A 20400-nucleotide genomic window follows, 5' to 3' on the forward strand; every position below is an offset into this window, starting at 1 on the left:
ATCATGGGGGGAAAGGTCTCTAACTTTCTCCTTCCTTCACTGCTTTCCCTAGCTGTGCACAGCTCCTCCTAGAGATAAAAGTGCAGCGCAGAGCTGAGTGCCCGTTTATCTCTTGCACAGACCTGCAGAATTACAGTGAAGTGCTCCTTAACTTGGAGCACCGAGGGTTGGAACTTCCCTTTATACTAGGAACCCTGTGATAATGGTGATAATGCAGACTGACCAATGCTTACAGGAGGAGCACTGAGTCCATGGTCAATGGCAACCAGTGTCCATACAGTGCCTGCTACGAACCCTGAAATTAGGTTCCTTTGTGGGGAGCCGTGGAGGTCAGGTTCAGGATTTACTGCTGACTCTGCACACAGAAACTGTATCTGACACTGGAGGTGGAACCAGGATGGGCCATACTCAAGCCAAGCACCCTGCACTGTACTGACTCTAGCTCTGGGATGAGATCCTTAACTAGATCAATTAGATTCTTAATAAAACTTTGATGTTGCTAACACAGAAGTGTCAACTCTGCAGTGCAGCCAAGTCACAGTTACCAAGTGTCTGTTTGTCCTGAAAGTGTAATCACGGGAGGAACACAAGAAACATCTCTGTCCCCACTCACATACTCTCCAAACAAATTTAAAGTCATACTCTGGTGGAGGGATGGGGAAAAAATTAAATAAATTAATTAAATTAAATTATATTCTATCGTATTTCTTGCTATATGCTTTTATATCACTTTCAAATTTATTGGAAGATTAATATAAGCCTAGATGAAAATGAAATAATTATAAATATATTAACTGTACTGCACTGAAAATTATTAACAGTTCTCTTTATATGTGACCAGTAGGAAGGTACCTTTTTGCTTTAGACAAACATTAATAAAAAAAACAATTATAAGTGATAGAAACACAGATATCTGACAAACTGTGATATTTCTTTTTCCTTGTATCAATGCTCTGTCTCCTGAAGGAAGTGACTAGGTGCAATCACTCCACCGTGACTGAGTTTGTCCTGGAAGGATTAACACACCAGCCAGAACTCCAGCTGCCTCTCTTCTTCCTGTTTCTAGGCATCTATGGGCTCACAGTAGTTGGGAACCTGGGCATGATCCTCCTGATCGCTTTCAATTCCAAGCTCCAGTCTCCCATGTACTTTTTCCTTGGTAATTTGTCATTTATAGATCTCTTTTATTCCTCAGTTGTTACCCCCAAACTTCTGGGAAACTTTTTATGGGAGAAAAATATTATTTCTTATCCTGGCTGTATGACCCAGCTCTTTTTCTTTTGTATTTTTGCTATTGGAGAATGTTTTATGCTCTCTGCCATGGCGTATGACAGATACGTAGCTATCTGCAGTCCTCTGCTCTACAATGTCACCATGTCCCAGAAGGTTTGCAATGTCTTGGTGACTGGGGTTTATACAATGGCAATAGCTGGAGCTTTAGCCCATACACTTGCCATGACAAGGGTCTCCTTCTGTGGGGACAATGTCATCCACCATTACTTCTGTGACATAGTTCCTCTTCTGAAGATCTCGGGCTCCAACACAAACCTGAATGAGTTTATGGTGCTATTTGTAGGTGGATTTGATATGCTGAGTACAACTGGGACCATTATTGTCTCTTATGCCTTTATTATTGCCAGCATCCTTCGAATCCCCTCTGCCGAGGGCAGGTCCAAAGCCTTTGGTACCTGTGGATCTCATTTTACAGCTGTTGGGATATTTTATGGATCCATCACATTTATGTATTTTAAGCCATCAGCAAGCAGCAGCATGACCCAGGAGAAGGTGGCTTCTGTCTTCTATACCACAGTCGTCCCAATGCTGAACCCCCTAATCTACAGCTTGAGAAATAAGGATGTAAAGAATGTGCTGAGAAAAGTCTTGGGGAAGAGGTAAGGGGAGGAATTAATCACCCAGGGGCACGGGCAAAATGTGTTCTTGTTTCTTAGAATTAATTTGTTTCCAAGAAGTGAAATCCCATCTTCTTCCCTAGACCAGCCCTTCCAGAAAGAATCGCTCCTTTTTTTAGGGGGGGGGGGAGGTAGTTTCACCAGAATGCTCAGAGCGTACTCTTAGTTCTGTGCTCAGAAATCACTCCTGGTGTGCTTGGGGGACTATATGAAGGGCCAGGGTTCAAACCTGGGTCAATCAACCTGCATTCAAGGCAAGAACCCTAAACACTGTACTATTGCTTTGGCCCAAAAGTTAATCTCTTGATCATGTTTGGGAAAATACACAAAATCCCACACATACATATACATGCACCCATCCCTGTATGAGGTTTTATATAAAACTATAATTCAATAGTAATTGGTGACTTTTATAGAGGTTTATTCAGAAAATTCTTCTCAGGTGAATTTTATGGTCTTTCTTCTACCCAACTGAGAAAATGCTGGTTTTGTTTTTGTTTTTTTTTTACTTTTTGGTTACACCCAGCGGTGCTCAAGAGGTACTCCTAGCTCTTCACTCAGGAATTACTCCTGGCAGTGCTCGGGGGACCATATGAGATGCTGGGGATCGAACCCAGGTGCGTGCAAGGCAAATGCCCTATCTGCTGTAATATAGCTCCAATCCCCCAACTGAGAAAATTCTTCACAGAATTTTTTTCTTTTTATTCTGGGTGAATAATTAGTATTGATCTACTTTGCCTCCATTAACTTGCTGTTTAACCCTCATAGTATTTTATATTAAGCCTCTATCACAAGAAACTGTCATCTTAGTACTTGAAGAGTAGAAAAGTCATTGACATCTGATTGTCTTACGGATGCTTCTTAGGTCCTTCTTTTATTTATTTTTTTTTTTGCCTTTTGGGTCACACCCAGCGATGCTCAGGGGTTACTCCTGGCTTTGCACTCAGGAATTACTCCTGGCGGTGCTTGGGATATGATATGGGATGCCGGGGATCGAACCCGGGTCGGCCGCGTGCAAGGCAAATGCCCTACCCGCTGTGCTATCGCTCCGGCCCCATTAGGTCCTTCTTTTATACTTTTTCTGAGAATAATACCCCCCTCAATAATTTAATGAACTTTTACAATAGAAATTTTAAGTTGAACAGTCCCATGTAGCGCAACGAAGTTCTCCCGTGAAACTAAGCTTCATTCTCGCAGAGTTCAACTCCAAAGCCACATTTTGCCTTCAAACATTGAACTTCATAAGTGACTGATTTTCCTCAGCAACCTCAGCAAACCAAGATGAGGGGGAAGTTTCTCAGAGTTCAATTCTCCTCTGCTCACTGCTTCCCCCTGTGTCACGTGCAGACTGAATTTCCTAGGAAACTTGCCCTCCCCACAGCTCCAGCACGAGGCTGTGAAAGATCCCAAATGCTCCCCACCAGCTCTCACTAAGACATCATTACCTCCTCTTAGTTATCACCTGGTGCTGGACACACAATCTTGAATCCATCACCACGATCTGTACCATGGACAGATGCATTCCCATCCCTAAATATTTCCTCATTTCCCTAAATGACCTCTTCCTCCCGCATCACCACGCTGCCACCTCAGATTAATTTAAGTAAAAGAATGTTATTAAAAATTAATCTATACAGCAAATAACTCTTCTGTGTTGTGATTATGATCTGTATGGATCTGTAGATCGCTCCTTTTCATTGTTGAGGTCAGATGTGACGGATGACTCAGCCATATGTGTTAGTCGAGTTACCTGATGATGATCATTGGTTTGTTCCCAGTTTGGGGGCATAAAGAATAAAGATACTATGTTCAGGTCTTTGCGTGACATCTGCCTTTATTTCACTTGAGGAAATGCATGAAAGTAGAATGCGCAGGTCACTTTGCAACTATACGTATTTACCAGAATCTGAGATCTGCTCTATAAATTGCCTACACCTTTTAACATTTAGCATGGGGTTCAGGGTGTTATAAATACAAAAGACCACCTTCTCTTTGTTCAGAGAGTTTGGGAAAGGGACTTGAAATGCATAAATGTGACAGACCTAAAGAAACTCTGTAGCACAAGAGAGCTGCTAGTTCCAAAATCTTTGAGCCAGGCCTCTGAGGGCCAGATACAAAGACAGGTGTAGACAAAGAGGCACAGGGAATAAAAGATGGGTGTAGGCAAAGAGGCATGGCAGATAAAGACATTAAGAGTGACACCAAGATGAGAAATCCTAGCCAAAAGAGAAGGAGCCCACTGAGGAGCATACAGGAGTAGATGAGATTGAGGAGGGTGGGATAACTCGGAAATTGTGAACGACTAGGGCTCTGTAAGAGAGCTTCACCATTACTCTGACCCAGACCAAGCAGAGAGGACCCCTGGGAAGGCAGCCACCAGCAGGGCAGGAAGAGGATGTGATCCTGCCATAAGAATAGGTCGAGTACCAGCACCTGCTCATGCCTGATGAGGAAGAACTGTGCCACTGTCCCTGAATAAAGGATTAGAACCATCTTCCCAGGAGTCCAACAGCACTGGGGGAACTGACAGAGGATGCACAGAGAAGGATGAAGGACAGGCTGCAGGGGAAGGAGCTCAAGGGTAGCAGAGAGCCTGCTGAAACCAGGGATCCAGGTCTGCTGCCCCAGCACTGTCGGCGCTCAGATTCCCAGACACAGGACAGGCACAGCTGGAGGGATGCTGCAGTTTTCACCTGACGGGACAAACTTGGCTGCTGTCTAGACTGCGTGGGGCCATTTTACGTAAAATGTTTCTCATTCACTCTTCAAACAAAACCAGGCTGAACCCCCTACAACATCCTGTGTTCTAGAATATTGATCAGAAGCAAGGGTTCCTTGCTTGACTTCACCAAACTTCGCCACTGGAATTTGGCAGAAAACTTAAAGCCTCTTTTGTGGTGAGAATTTCAGACAAAGCGCTGTCAGTTGAATAGAAGATGAGGGAGGAGTCCCACCACTCGACAAGCCCCATTTCCCTCCCTCTGGGCCCACAAGGATCTCTCATTTCATTTTCGAAAAGAGTCCCAGCTTTTTGCTGAGAATCAGGTGAAGATGAGATTTTAGTTGCCTCCATGAAACCAACATCATAAACACGAATCATCTTTGGTAGAGGAGGAAAATAAGACCTAGAACCTTGCAAAGCAGAAAGGTTAAATCAAACCAATATTATCCCTGCCACAAAGTACTCACTCTGTGCAACTGCTTCACACACCAACACAAAAACCATTAAGAAATATTTGCCTATGAGAGCCAGAGCAATAGTACTGCAGGTAGGGCATTTGCCTTGCACATGGCCGGTCCAGGCTTAATCCCCAGAATTCCATATGGTCCCTCGAGTACCAAGAGTGAATCCCCATTTCAGAGTCAAGGGTAACTCCTGTGCATCACCAGGTCTGATCCCAAAACAAATATATTAACCTATGAACTTTTCTCTCCAGGTAAATTCTTGTCTAAGAATAAAACATGAAAGTCCTGAATGATGGAATAATTTGGGGGGCTTCTAAGTGGGGCACTGGATTCCCAGAGGTGATTCTAGATTAAGGGTCCAGAACTTCAATGCAAGAATGCCAGGATGTGGTATTTCTTGAGCCCTAAGATTCTGGGGATTATCACACCCCCCCAAGTGTTCAGGGTCCTCCTCAGGATGCTCGGGGGACCGTGTGTGCCAGGGATCAAAATGCGGTCAGCTGCATGTAGGACAGACACCTTAACCCTGGGGTATTTTCAGAATCTCCAAGAAATAAATCTGACATACTTGGAGGATATCAGGGATATCAGAATAAAGACAAGTTCACAAAGGAAGAGAATATACAGACATATGTTGGTAGGAGCCCAAATATATACTCCGTTGTTTTTATCATTATTCGGAAGTTCTGACTCTGACCTGTGCATGTGTGATTTAAGAGTTAGATATTTCCCCAACCCCATCAAAAAATGGGGCGAAGAAATGAACAGAAACTTTACCAAGGAAGAAATACGAATGGCCAAAAGGCACATGAAAAAGTGCTCTGCATCACTAATCATCAGAGAGATGCAGATCAAAACAACCATGAGATACCACCTCACACCACAGAGACTGGCACACATCCAAAAGAACAAAAGCAACCGCTGTTGGAGAGGATGTGGGGAGAAAGGGACCCTTCTACACTGCTGGTGGGAATGCCGGCTAGTTCAGCCCTTTTGGAAAACAGTATGGACGATTCTCAGAAAACTAGAGGTTGAGCTCCCATTTGACCCAGCAATACCACTGCTGGGAATATATCCCAGAGAGGCAAAAAAGTACAATCGAAACAACATCTGCACATGTATGTTCATCGCAGCACTGTTTACAATAGCCAGAATCTGGAAAAAACCCGAATGCCCCAAAACGGATGACTGGTTGAGGAAAATTTGGTACATCTATACAATGGAATACTATGCAGCTGTTAGAAAAAAGGAAGTCAAGAATTTTGGAGTTAAGTGGATGGGCATGAAAAGTTTCATGCTGAGTGAAATGAGTCAGAAAGAGAGAGACAGACATAGAAAGACTGCACTCATCTATGGTATATAGAATATCAGAGTGGGAGACTAATACCCAAGAACCGTAGAAATAAGTACCAGGAGGTTGACCCCATGGCTTCGCGGCTGGCCTCACGTTCCGGGGAAAGGTCAACTCAGAGAAGCGATCACCAACTACATTGTAGTTGAAGGCCATGTGGGGGAAGGGAGTTGCGGGCTGAATGAGGGCTAGAGACTGAGCACAGCGGCCACTCAACACCTTTATTGCAAACCACAACAGCTAATTAGAGAGAGAGAACAGAAGGGAATGCCTTGCCACAGTGGCAGGGTGGGGTGGGGGGGAGATGGGATTGGGGAGGGTGGGAGGGACGCTGGGTTTACGGGTGGTGGAGAATGGGCACTGGTGAAGGGATGGGTTCCCGAACTTTGTATGAGGGAAGTATAAGCACAAAAGTGTATAAATCTGTAACTATACCCTCACGGTGATTCTCTAATTAAAAATAAATAAATTATAAAAAAAAAGATAATAATGGTTGAATTAGGTTGACAGGATTATGGGTGGTTTTATTTTCTGTAATATAATTTCATGTTTTTATCATTGTGATTAAATGAGTAAGATTTCTTTTGAGAGCTGTAAAATTACACTATTATTTAATAACATTAAAATTAATAAATTCTCTATTGTTTGCCAAAAAAAAAAGAGTTAGATATTTCAGCAGAGTTTATATATGAAATATGTTCCGCCCTTCACACCGCCATTGTGCCTCGCTTTCTAACAATTGAAGTGCTACCTTAAATTTTTTGTTGCTGTAGCTGTCTCAAATTCTCCATATTTTATACTAGTTTTTAAAATTATTGAATCACCATGAGACACAGTTACAAGGTTGTTCATAAATCGTTTCAGTTATTTAATGTTCTAACACCCATGCCTTCACCAGTGTATATTTCCCACCACCAAAGTCCCCAGTTTCCCTCCCAACCACATTCCACCTGCCTCTGTGGCAGGCACTTTTATTCTCTCTGTCTCTCTTCCTCTATCTATCTCTCTATCCCTCTCTCCTTTTGGGCATAGTGGTTTGTTAACACAGACACTGAAAGTTATCATGTATATTCCTTTACCTACTTTCAACACTCAGTTCTTGTCCAGAGTGATCATTTCTAACTATTATTGTCATACTAGTGCTTCTTATCCTAACTGCCCTTTGCCCCCACACACTTGTGGCAAGCTTCCAACTGTTGACATTTTCAACTGGAGTGTTAGCTGTTCTGTATGCTGTAGGAGTCCTGCCCTCAGGTCAGATGCTGGAATGAGGAAAGCCTACACTGTCTCTTCTAAGTCCTGACTTCCTTTTAAGTTTCTCCTGCATTTTGTACCTGTGAAATTTCTACAAGAAAATTATGAGGAAAAAAATGTTGTGATCTTGGTTTAGGTATAACACTGAAGACATAATCTAGGCAGAAAAGGCACAACTTGTAGAATGTGTCAGCTAAAGGCTAGGGGAAATAGTAGGTGATGATTAAATGGGAAACATTCAGTTTTGAGATCATTGGAGATCTCAAGTTCAGCATGCATAACAAATGTGTAAATATACTTGAAGTTATTCTGAGAGAAGAACTTCAATGTCTAATCATGAAAATAAATGGTAATTATTTGAGGTAAGGACTGGTTAACTAAGTCCTTTCTTAACTAACTATTGATTCACTCTATGTATATAGAAATAAATGTGGGCATCGACTCATAACACTGTACACCTTAAACTACACAATGTGAGCTATTAATGATATATCCATAGGCCAGTAAAAATATATTGACAAACTGAGTTTCACTAAAATTAAGAAAATTGGTTCCTCAAAAGACAATAAAAAAAGAAATGAGCCATTGTCAAGATAAAATGTTTACAAATGACCTATTTGATAAATGACACAGAATATATATAAGAATTTTCCAAATTCATCAGTAGGAAATTTGTTTTAATACTTGGATATGCTTTTTCACCAAAAAGATACCTAGACAGCAGTCAGAAAAGAAGCTCAGCAGTATTAGCCATCAGGAAGACCAAGTTCAACCACTATAAAACACAAGTACACACTTGGAACTTTGGTGATGGGTGTGGTGCACTAACATACAACTAGTGAAGGAGGAAGCTGTGTTGTTAAAATTCACAATGTGGCAAACCAACGTGACCTGAATTTAAAAATTAAAAAGGGTGGGACAGAGAGTACAGGGGATAAGTGTCCCTGCACACAGCCAACCCTGGTTCAATCCCTGGGCACTGCCAAGAGTGAAGCCCAAGCAGAATCAGAAGTAAGTTCTGAGCACCGTCAGGTGTGGCCCAAACCCTACCAACACCACAAAGCAAAACAAACAATCCAGAAACTGCTACTTGATAAACTGTAGGATTATGTTTAAAATGGGGTGGCTATCAAATTTTAGTTTAAGAACTCAAAATGCATACCTGTAGTAGGATTTGTACATTCCATTCTCATTTGTTTACTCAAGTAAATTAAAGCATAAGCCCACAAAAAAAAACTTGCACACTGATATTCATGCTATATTTTGCATAGAGCCCCCAATAAGAAAAGAAAATATCCATCACCAGGTAGAGGATGAGCTTCACTGTCACTGTCACTGTCATCCCATTGCTCATCAATTTGTTCGAGTGGGAACCAGTAATATCTCTCATTGAGAGACTTATTGTTACTGTTTTTGGCATATCCAATACGCACGGGTAGCTTGCCAGGCTCTGCTGTATGGGCTCCATACTCTCAGTAGCTTGCTGGGCTCTCCGAGAGGGGCGGAGGAATTGAACACGGGTTGGCCGCATGAAAGGCAAGAGGAAGAGCTTATTATGGTTTATTCATACATCAAAATGCTATCTCAATAATAAAATAATGACCTATCAATACACACAGCAATATGAAATTCAAAATAAGTACACCAAGGAAGATAAAGAAGTGCGATTGAATGACTCAATTTGCACCTATTCTTGAAAATTCAAGTATTAAACAGTGACAAAAAGACATAACATTATCATAGATAAGGACAATCCAGGGAAATGGGGAAGCATTTAAGGTTATGGGTGTATTCACTCTGTTGAACACAGTGACAATTTTCCAAGTAGAAGGAGGAATGGATGCATAAACTGATAGATACACATATATCTGTCATTGCTAATCAAATACTATGCTTAAATCTGTATATTTTATTAGAATAAGCATAGCCTATTAACAAAGGATATTTGACTAGGTTACTTAATATTATCCTCGATCAAGACTGATTCTGACCTATACGCTCATTCTCCAACAAAAGGTGTTAATGTATGATTTCCTCATTACAGTTGTTGATCCACATTCAGCAGTGCTCAAATGATGCTCTTGACTCTGTGCTCTGAAGTCACTCCTGGTGATGGTCCAGGGAACATACAGATAGGGACAGAACAAGGACTTCCTGAGTGCAAAGCATGTGTTTGAGCCAAAGATGGCGATTTATAATGAGACTCTGAAATCTCTTAAGTGACAAAAATATGAGAATTGCAGAAGTGTAATTTCACTGATCCACCTGACTATTTGCATGCAAAATGTGAAAACAACGAATGTCACAGACTGCTGTCATTTGAATTATATGACAGAGTCTTCCCTATTTTTTACTAATGCATATGTGAGAATTTAAATGGTCAAGAACCACTGATACTCAAAGATCCTGACCTATGTTTCACACTTAAAGGGATTACAAGGAAGATCCTGACCTATGCTTCACTTATCTGGGGATTATAAGGACCCTCTTGGGGAGCACGGCTAATTTATATCACCAGACAGGACTTTGAGGACTTTGAGGACACTCAAAGACCTGGATAAAGTTTGCTTTATCTCTATCAGTTAGTAAAATGATAACTTTGGGATAAAAATGAAAAATAGAGAAACAAAAGAGAATTTCTCAATGTCTTTTCTGCCTGTTGAGAAAACAAAGAGAACATCGGGGCTGGGGAGGCCACTCAGCATGCTTGAAATATAGGATTTACATTAGAGCACACAGGGTCAAATGGCCACTACCACGTGGTTCCCTGAGTGCCCTCCTCAGAATGAGTCTCAGACCAGCAATACCGCTACTGGGACTATACTTTAGGGGATCAAAAACGCACAGCAGAAACACCATCTGCACTTCTATGTCCACTGTATCATTATTCACAACAGTCCAAATCTGGAAACAACCTGAGTGCCTGAGAACAGACAACTGGATAAAGAAACTATGGGAAATCTACACAATGAAATATGACACAGCTATTAGGAAAAATGAAGCCATGAAATTTGTCTATAAATGGATGGACAGGGAGAGTATCATGCTGAGTGAAATGAGTCACAAGGAGAGGGACAGATATAGAATGACTGCATTCATTTGTGGTATATTAAAAAAATAGTATAAGACTAATATCTAAGGAAAACAGGGCCCAGGAAAACTAGTCAATGGTTTGAATCTACCACAAAAGTGTGGGAGATGGAGAGTAGATAAGATAGGTAAGGGACCGGTAGGACAATAATAGTTAGAAATGATCACACTGGATAAGAACTGAGTGCTGAAAGTTAAAGGATATAAATGGTTCATTTAAGTATCTGTATTGCAAACCACAATGCCCAAAAGGAGAGAGAGAGAGGAAGGAGAGAGAGAGAGAGAGAGAGAGAGAGAGAGAGAGAGAGAGAGAGAGTAAGGAGAGGTGGGAGGAAAACTGGGGACATTGGTGCTGGGAAATTACACTGCTAGAGGGATGGATATTGGAACACTGAATGACTGACACCCAATCATGAACAGTTTTGTAATGGTCTATTTCATGTGATTCAATTTTTTAAAAAAAGGAATAAGTGTCAGAGAAATAAGAGAAAAATAATTGCTGTCCAAGTCCAAACGGGGGGAAAGAACTTGGGGGCAACCACAACTAGAACCATAAATCCTGTGGGAAGGATTTCTTGGGAAATACGATCTACAATGAAACAGGAGGAGAGAGAGACAGCGATTTCCTTAGGGCTGACTTTAGGAACATATCCCTGTTCTCGGTAGCTGGATATCAAAATGGAAGAGCTGTTGGTTACAGAGTTGAGCTCTGGAAAGGCAGAACTCTCTGTAGCATCTCACTTCGCAAGAATAACTTTCAGATTATTCTTTCAGATAAACTAGATCACTGACTTACCTTCTGCTATTCTGATTTGCTCATATACTTTGAAGAAGGTTTATTAATGTGAGAAATACACTTTCAGGGGAAATAATGTGCCAAGAAGCTGTAGGAGCACCTGGGAAATCTGCAAGTTGCTGGTTATTTGGGGACTCTCTCCAATGGTCAGGGTTGCATTGTCCTGTCCGTGTCCTCCTCAAAGGGAAAGGAATAAGGACAGTGAAAATTCACTGCATGAATGAATGGGTGTTGTAACATTGTACAACTAAACCCCAATCATGAACCACTTTGCAACTGTATGTCACAGTGATTCAATTGACAAATAATTTTTAAATAAATTTTTTAAAAGAAAAGAATAAAATGAAAAAAACAAAATTCAGCTCAGAAGAGTATTTTTCAAATGACTCAGTCAGTGTCAATAACCCAGTGAATCATAATATTACGTAAATGCTTGTTCTATGAGCAAGTATTACTGTGTGCAGTGGGGAAGGGGTGTACATACATAAACATGAATGGGGAATATCTGATATATATAATTCAGGAAATGAAAAGGGGATGTAACCCTTAGAAAGAGATTTTACTTTCATGTAATGCAAAACATAATTATACTTGATTGCCAGGGCTGCTATTATCCTGGTGAGCCAGATTGGAGGTCTTTATGCTTTCCCCAGGACTTTTTTCAGCACATTCTTTACATCCTTATTTCTCAAACTATAGATCAGGGGATTCAGCATGGGGATCACTGTGGCATAGAACACAGAAGCCACCTTCTCCTGGGCCGTGTTGCTGGAGGATGGCTTAAAATACATAAATATAGCAGAGCCATAAAAGACCCCGACTGCAGTCAAGTGAGAGCCACAGGTACCAAAGGCTTTGGACCTGCTCTCAGTTGAAGGCATTTGAAGAATTTTAGTAAATATAAAGGCATAAGAAATGAAGATGGGAAGAGTAGATGCCAGCACATTGAATCCACCTATTAAGATCAACAGAAGCTCATTGGCATGGGTGCTTGAGCAGGAAAGCTTAAGAAGAGGAAATACATCACAGAAGTAATGGTGGATGACATTGTCCCCACAGAAGGAAAGCTTAGTCATGGCAACTGTGTGGGCTAAAGCACCCCATGTCCCCATGGTATAGACCCCAATCACCAACATATTGCACACTTTGGGGACATGGTGGCATTGTATAGCAGAGGATTGCAAATAGCTATGTACCTGTCATATGCCATTACTGTCAACATGTAACATCCTCCAGTAATAAAAACACAAAAGAAATAGAGCTGGGTCATACAGCCAGAGTAGGAAATAACATTTTTCTCCCATACAAAGTTTCCCAGGAGTTTTGGTGTAACAACTGAGGAATAAGAGAGATCTAAAAATGACAAATTACCCAGGAAAAAGTACATGGGAGACTAGAGCTTGGAGTTGAGAGTAATCAGGAAGATCATGCCCAGATTCCCCACTACCTTGACCCCATAGATTCCTAGAAACAGGAAGAAGAGAGGCAGCTGGAGTTCTAGCCCATGTGTTAATCCTTCCAGGGTAAACTCAGTCACAGTGGAATAATTGCACCTGGTCATTTCCTCAGGAGACAAGGGATGTGTGACTTGAAAAAGAGAAACCATAGAAATTATACAATATATGTTCCTACAACTAATAAATTTTAGTTTTGGGAAAGAAATGAAAATCATTAAAATATAACATATCTTAGTACTACCTAATTTATTTGGTACTTATATGATTATGATAAAACTCAATTATGTTTACAATCATATGCTTAGGTTATAAAGAAGCAAAATCAATATACTGTGCTCAAAATTCTCATAGAATATATGATCAATCAAAGCTGCTATATGTGTTCTCAAAGATTAAATTGCTATCTGGAACAAGTAGGCACTCAGCAACAATAGGTCAGGATTATACCTTATATATCTAGTACCTCATTAGTGGTGACATAAAGATTTTGCTAAGTCCTATAAAAGTAATTCTGTGATTTCATAGGGCCTCTGTTTTCAGGGGCAGTGATTTGACAAACACACAAGCTCCAGCAGTAAAGGGGCCAGGAAGCCCTATCTTAATGGCAAGGTGTAGATCAGAGGGAAGCAAAGTCCTTGTATTGGAGGTCTTCAACATTTTTCTGAGTTCTTGGATTCAAATGAGTCAATATTCTGCTTCTTCTTTCCCAGTATATTGTGGCTTCAATTGGACAAAATCACACACATAAGAAAGAAGAAAAGAAAACATTTTTTTAGTTTTGTTCTGTTTGGGGACTCTAGGATAACATAGCCTCAGGTAGTTTAGGCTTATTGGGTTGTTCCCATCACAGTGTTCCCATCCCTCTGTGTTTATTTGTAACTTCTTTCTTTGTGTTCTGTTGACTTGTAAATACTGTTTTTCTCTTCTCCTTGAGTCCTTTGCATAGTTTATTCAGAGCCATGTCCTTTTGTATGAACACAGGATGACTGTAGCAAATGCTATGCTTTTGTAATCTGGAAGTCATTTGACTCTACATAATATTTTCCTCCTGGGCATCTGTTCTCTCGACCTAAGCCTCAGTTGCCCTTCTTTCCTAGCACCCCCAAAAGCAGGGTCCCGACGAAGGATGAGACGGGAAAGCAGTGAGTTGTGTGCTACCCTGGCATCGAGATGGGCCTGGCCAGAGTGCCTAATGCTTAACTGTAAGTTAAGACCTTGGTCATGGACAAATGCTGTCATGATCCAGGAAGTAATAATTAGATTCTGACCCTGCTAGGGTTAGGAATGGCAGGGTCATAGAGCTAGGGGTCATCAGCAAAGGCCCTGTGGGCATTAGGGAAGCGCTGGGAATACTGTGAAGGAAGAGTAGGGAAAATGGTCCAAATTTTTTTTTTAAGAGATGAAAGAGCCAGGAAAATCTGACTTTTATTAATCTGTCCTGAGTGCTATAGTCTGAGTCTGTGGCAAGATGTTGCCAAGAGAGCTGCCTTGCAAGCCTCAAGGTTTTTCTTACTGTGTTCATACAAAATTAACTAGTATTAAGATGTTAATAAGTGCTTGGACTAAGGAAAGGAGAAAAGCGCCTTAAGAGGACCTGTGAGCGCACTAAGGTTTAGAGACAACAGGTGAACACTTATCTCGTCTCCTCTGATTCCTGTATCCTGTTCCTCCCTTTCTAATGAGGGAATACTTGGACTTGTTTATAAGACTTTGACCTCTAAGGAGACGAATGATTCCGGTATCCTCCAAGGACCAGTCTCAGAGGGGAAATTCTTCCAAGAAGAAGAAATACAGTTCACAAGTTATCTTTGCACCCAGGAGAGCAGCAAACTGGAACTCCCAATGTACTTGACTTCTCCTTGGAAGGAGAAAACGTTGGGCAGAATATGGCAATGAATCCCCTGGAATTACAGGAAGATGATCACACAGAGACAGGCAGTATTTTGGCGAGGCTGTTGTCAGTCAGGTCAATATAGAGCCCCAGCCCTCTGCTCTGTGTTCCAGAATCATGGCACACTCACAACTTCTCTTAGATTTTTAACTCTTTTTACCACCATTAGAGTCAATTAAGATGAATTCTCCTGGAATAATGACTAAGGATCCTAATGAGAGCAATTACAATCTACATAAAAAGTCTCCTCCCTCCTTTGTATGTTCATATTGGATTTGAGCAATTATGTTAGGAATTTATGTCCCAAATTTACATGTAAACTTCTATAGCTCCATAGTACTTTATAGAATAAAAATTGATGCTTTACTGCTAAGATTAAGAACAAGACACTTAATCCACTTCCTTACCACTGTACTGGTGCTGGAGGAAGCTGACGTGTGGCCCGGGGTAGAGAACACATCCCAAGTGTATGAGGCCCTGAGATGGATCCCTGGTACCACATGGAAGAAAGCTCATGTGGGAAATAATAATGTGATAAAAAAAAAAGGGGGGGATTAAAATTTATAAGAAAATATCACTCTCTGACCCCAAATGGCAAGACTGTATATGTAGAAACTTTAAAATTCTTCTGGAACTAAGTGATCACAGCAATCCTACAGGATATAATTTTACTATACAAAAGTCAATTTATCATGTCATGACTCTCACTATAACCACGCTGCCAGACCCCGCACCAGGTTGTTTCACTCGGGGCGCCCCAGAGGGGAGTGGGTGAGACCCTTCTCTGCCTCAATGGACCCAGCCCCAGCAGCCGAAAACCGCAGCCATGCTCACGACCACTCTCCACATGCTCGGGCCGAGCCTCACCCACATGTGAACCTTTTCCTGAACCACTCAGCCACATTCACACCTTCATAGGACACACCCTGCCCATACTCCAAGAGTACTGCACCACGTTTGGTGATGATCCAAAGTAGGAGGCAACCAACCATAGATGGAAATATTAAATTATTTTGGTTCTGCTTTGGGGCAGAGATTGGAGTTCGGGATGGAAACACCCAAAATATGGTGGTGTGAAGGGGTAATGGTGGTGGGATTGGTGTTTGAATATTAAATGTAATCAAATATTATGAGCTACTTTATAAAATAAAAATTTTAAATTTTAGTTAAAAATATTAATTATGGGGCCTGAGCGATAGCACAGCGGGTAAGGCGTTTGCCTTGCACTCGGCCGACCTGGGTTTGATCCCCAGCATCCCATATGGTCCCCCAAGCACCGCCAGGAGTAATTACTGAGTGCAAAGCCACGAGTAATCCCTGAGCATCGCTGGGTGTGACCCAAAAAGCAAAAATATATATATATTAATTATATTATATAATTCTTATGTTCTTATATTCATATAATTTAATTGATTTCCCCATTGCTCATCGATTTGCTTGAGCAGGCACCAGTAATGATTCCACTGTGAGACTTGTTACAGTTTTTGGCATATCGAATATGCCAGGGGTAGCCTGCCAGGTTCTGCCATGCGGGCAGAATACTCTCAGTAGCTTGTTGGGCTTTCCAAAAGGGACGGAGGAATCGAACCTGGGTAGGCCTCATGCAAGGCAAATGCCCTACCTGCTGTACTATCACTCCAGTGTGTTAAACCAAATTTATCAGATTTTTTTTAATGGGAAAAATAATCACAACAAAAGCTTCTAAAGCAATGCAGAAATATCAATCTGTTAAATGGTAGGCTAAAATATAAGATTGGGTAGCCACATAGGTTTAGTCTAAAGGAATCTAAATTCACACAATAGGATCCAGAAGTTCCATTCTCATATATTTACTCAGGTGAATATATGAAATGAAATAAAAGCATAAATGCATAAAAACACAGAAGGGGGCTGGAGCAATAGGACAGCAGGTAGGCCTTTTCATTTTCACACTGCCAACCCAGGTTTGATCCCCAGCATCACATCTGGTCCTTTGAGCACCTCCAGGAGTCATTCCAAGTGCAGAGCCAGGAGTAACCCCAGAGCACCATCAGATGTGGTCCTAAAACTAAAAAAAATAATAATAAAATAAACCCACAAAATATAGCTCACAAAAACACTTGCACACAGACACAAATACTGTATTTTATATAGCCCCATACCAAAACCAATCCAATGTCATCCATCACAGCCAAAGTAAACATATTATGGTTTATTTGTACATGGGTACATGGGAATACTACCTCAGAATAAAAAAGAATGACCTCTAACATGACATACTTGAAAATAAAAACAATAACACTGGGGAAATAAACCCACAAAGAAACACATTATGTTTCTTTGATCTGCAGGAATTTGGGGAAGCAAAAGTAACATACAGTGACAGAAAACACAGCTGAGCAGTTGGTGGAGATACAGCAGGAAACAAGGAAATTTGGAGGGTTTCCAGAGGGGTTCACTCTGGTGAATGTAGTAAACATTTCCTGATGGAGGTTAGATGGAGGGACGGAAAGACCGATGACACGCACCATTGGTGAAAACTGTGACATATGTTTATTGGATAATAGTCCAACTATCCCCCTTTCATATAAACTATTTGTCTAGCTATTTAAGACTATATTACTCATGAAGGATTCTAATATAACTGCATGATTTCCAAAAGATGTGTTAAAGTTTGCTGCCCTTATTTTTACTGGTTGGTGGTGTCGCTGCTGTCAATGTTTTTGTGCCTCACCCAGTGGAACTACCTGTACAAGGGTCTCTCTGTGCTTGAAGGGATATGTAGGATATGGGGCAGAACAAGGATTACAAGGATTTTTTGAATACAAAGTATGTGGTTGAGCCCAAAACATTAATTTCAGATGAGACTCTGGAATCCCTGAGAAGTGCTTCTAATAGGTAGAATTTAGAAGCATCAATCCATCTACTCATTTATATGCAAAATGTGAAAGCAATATCTACCAATATCTCAGTCTGTAGAATCACACCATAGTTTTACTCCCTTTTTTTCAGAATGGAGATGTGAAAAACTGCACCCTCCAAGAAGTACCAAAGCTGTGAAGACATCTCTGTAGAATAGAATGACTCTCCATGGACTGAAAGACTCTGGATTGTCTGGATACATTTTATGTATCCAGGGAAACCAGAGCTACACAGAAGGATCGAAGAGAGGCAACCCATAAATTGAACATGAAATTCAATTCCTGTCCATAGGTAGTAAAGGAATATCTTTTGGACCAGATTAACATGGAGATAAACTGAGAAAAATGTTCACCATCTTTAGTGCCAACTGAAGAAGCAGGTCAAAAGAACATCAGAACCAAGAGCAGTGTTTCCAAAACTGAGGGCAAAGGCTTTGCATGCAGGTGCACGGGGTGCCTTACTAAGAGTGAATGTCAGAAAACGAACTTCGGGAAAAGTATTGCAGGCACAGTTAGAGGTGGGGAAAGAAGGTGGAGTCTCCCACATTCCTAGTCAGTGTGCCTGTGGAAAGGGTTTCCGAGGAACCCCGTCTACAGAGAAACAGGAGGGAAAAGCTACTAGAGGGGAATTCTGGGGCTGTCCTTAGGAACATATTCATGTTCACAGTAACTTGATGTTTCTAAGGAAACACTATCACTTACAAAGCTAAACTCTGGAAAGGCAGAACTCTCTGCTATCTCAAGCTTTGCTGGAAGAGGGCTTCATTTCTGACAAAATGTGTTAATGGCTTACCTTGTATTATATATTATCTGTGATTTTTTTCATACTTTATGGAAAAAGTTTTTTGTAGAAAAAATGAATGCAGAGGAAAAACAGGGCCTGGGAAAAGACCATCAAATCACCAAGGGGTCAACTATTTTGGACTCTATAGTCAAGGACTCACATAACTTGACCAAGCTTTCTCAGAAAAAGAATATACTCCATTCTAAATTATCTTGAAATACATTGACAAATAAACCCAGTTTACATAATCAGTGACCATAGAATCATAAAATGATGTGAACACTTGCTCAATGAATAGGTATGAGTGTTTGTGGAGAGTATATAAAGAATTAGAATCTGACAAATGGGTGACAGGGAACAAAAATAGGGAGCAAATCTTTGATAGAGATACTACTTTAATGTCTTCAAAAAAGAGAGAGCATAATCACAGTATCCTCATAACCTTAAGTGGTTCTGAACTGCAGCAAAAGATGGTGACGTCTTTACCTTTTCCCTAGGGTGTTTCTCAGTACATTCTTTACATCCTTATTTCTCAAGCTGTAGATCAGGGGATTCAGCATGGGGATCACTGTGGTATAGAACACAGAGGCCACCTGCTCCTGGGCCATGTTTCTGGAGGGTGGCTTAAAATACATAAAGATGACAGAGCCATAAAAGACTCCAACTGCAGTCAGGTGGGAGCCACAGGTACCAAAGGCTTTGGACCTGCCCTCAGCAGAAGAGATCCGAAGAATGTTAGCAATAATAAAAACATAAGAGATGATAATAGGCGAAGTTGATGTCAGCACATTGAATCCACCCACATAGATCACCAGAAGCTCATTGACATGGGTGCTGGAGCAGGAAAGCTTTAGAAGAGGGAATATGTCACAGAAGTAATGGCGGATGACATTGTCCCCGCAGAAGGAAAGCCTAGTCATGGCAATTGTGTGGGCTAAGCCAGCCCATATCCCCATGATATAGACCCCAATCACCAATATATTGCACACCTTTGGGGACATGGTGACACTGTACAGCAGAGGATTGCAGATAGCTACATATCTGTCATATGCCATTGCTGTTAACATAAAAAACTCTCCAGTACAAAAAACACAAAAGAAAAAGAGCTGGGTCATACATGCAGGATAAGAAATAACATTTTTCTCCCATACAAAGTTTCCCAGAAGTTTGGGGGTAACAACTGAGGAATAAAAGAGATCTAAGAATGACAAATTACCGAGGAAAAAGTACATGGGAGAGTGGAGCTTGGAGTTGAAAGCGATCAGGAGGATCATGCCCAGGTTCCCCACTACAGTGACCCCATAGATGCCTAGAAACAGGAAGAAGAGAGGCAGCTGGAGTTCTGGCCGGTGTGTTAATCCTTCCAGAACAAACTCAGTCACAGAGTGATTGCACCTGATCATTTCCTTCAGGAGACAGGGGACGTGTGACTAGGAAAAAGAGAAACCACAGAAATTAAAAAAGGGCTATATATTAGTCTGCTAATGAGATTAAGTAGTTGGACATAAGAGAACAAAGCATGATCATGCAATTGAAACATATATTGTCTAACAAACAAGAGATGGCACTTGGGAGAATTCAAAGATTACTTGTATTGGAACCACTAGGCATCCAACAATTACAAACGTCTTGGATGATATCTTAAAGCATTGATATATCATTGGTCTTGTTATCAAAGATTTATTTTAAAAAAGTATTTTCATGGCTTCGTAGAACCTTTTTATGTTTGGTTCTGTTCAGGAAGGACACTTACTCCAGCAACAAATGGCCAAGGAATTAAC

General features: G+C 41.0%; 2 protein-coding genes and 1 pseudogene across 2 annotated transcripts; 1 reads left to right on the forward strand and 2 right to left on the reverse strand.

Moving 5' to 3' along the window:
- The first annotated feature begins 948 nt into the window (after positions 1-948).
- On the forward strand, positions 949-1896 carry LOC101545301 (olfactory receptor 151-like). Its single transcript, XM_004605133.2, has one exon. It carries the CDS (start codon positions 949-951, stop codon positions 1894-1896), a length of 948 nt encoding a protein of 315 aa, XP_004605190.2.
- A 10329-nt stretch (positions 1897-12225) lies between these two features.
- On the reverse strand, positions 12226-13148 carry LOC101545566 (olfactory receptor 8D1-like; annotated as a pseudogene).
- A 5953-nt stretch (positions 13149-19101) lies between these two features.
- Positions 19102-20022, reverse strand: LOC101559211 (olfactory receptor 8D1-like). The gene has a single exon (XM_004604774.2). The coding sequence runs from the start codon at positions 20020-20022 to the stop codon at positions 19102-19104; it is 921 nt and encodes a 306-aa protein (XP_004604831.2).
- Positions 20023-20400: the final 378 nt, after the last annotated feature.

The sequence above is a fragment of the Sorex araneus genome, chromosome 3 (assembly GCF_027595985.1).
Source record: "Sorex araneus isolate mSorAra2 chromosome 3, mSorAra2.pri, whole genome shotgun sequence".
NCBI classification, from domain to species: Eukaryota; Metazoa; Chordata; class Mammalia; order Eulipotyphla; family Soricidae; genus Sorex; species Sorex araneus.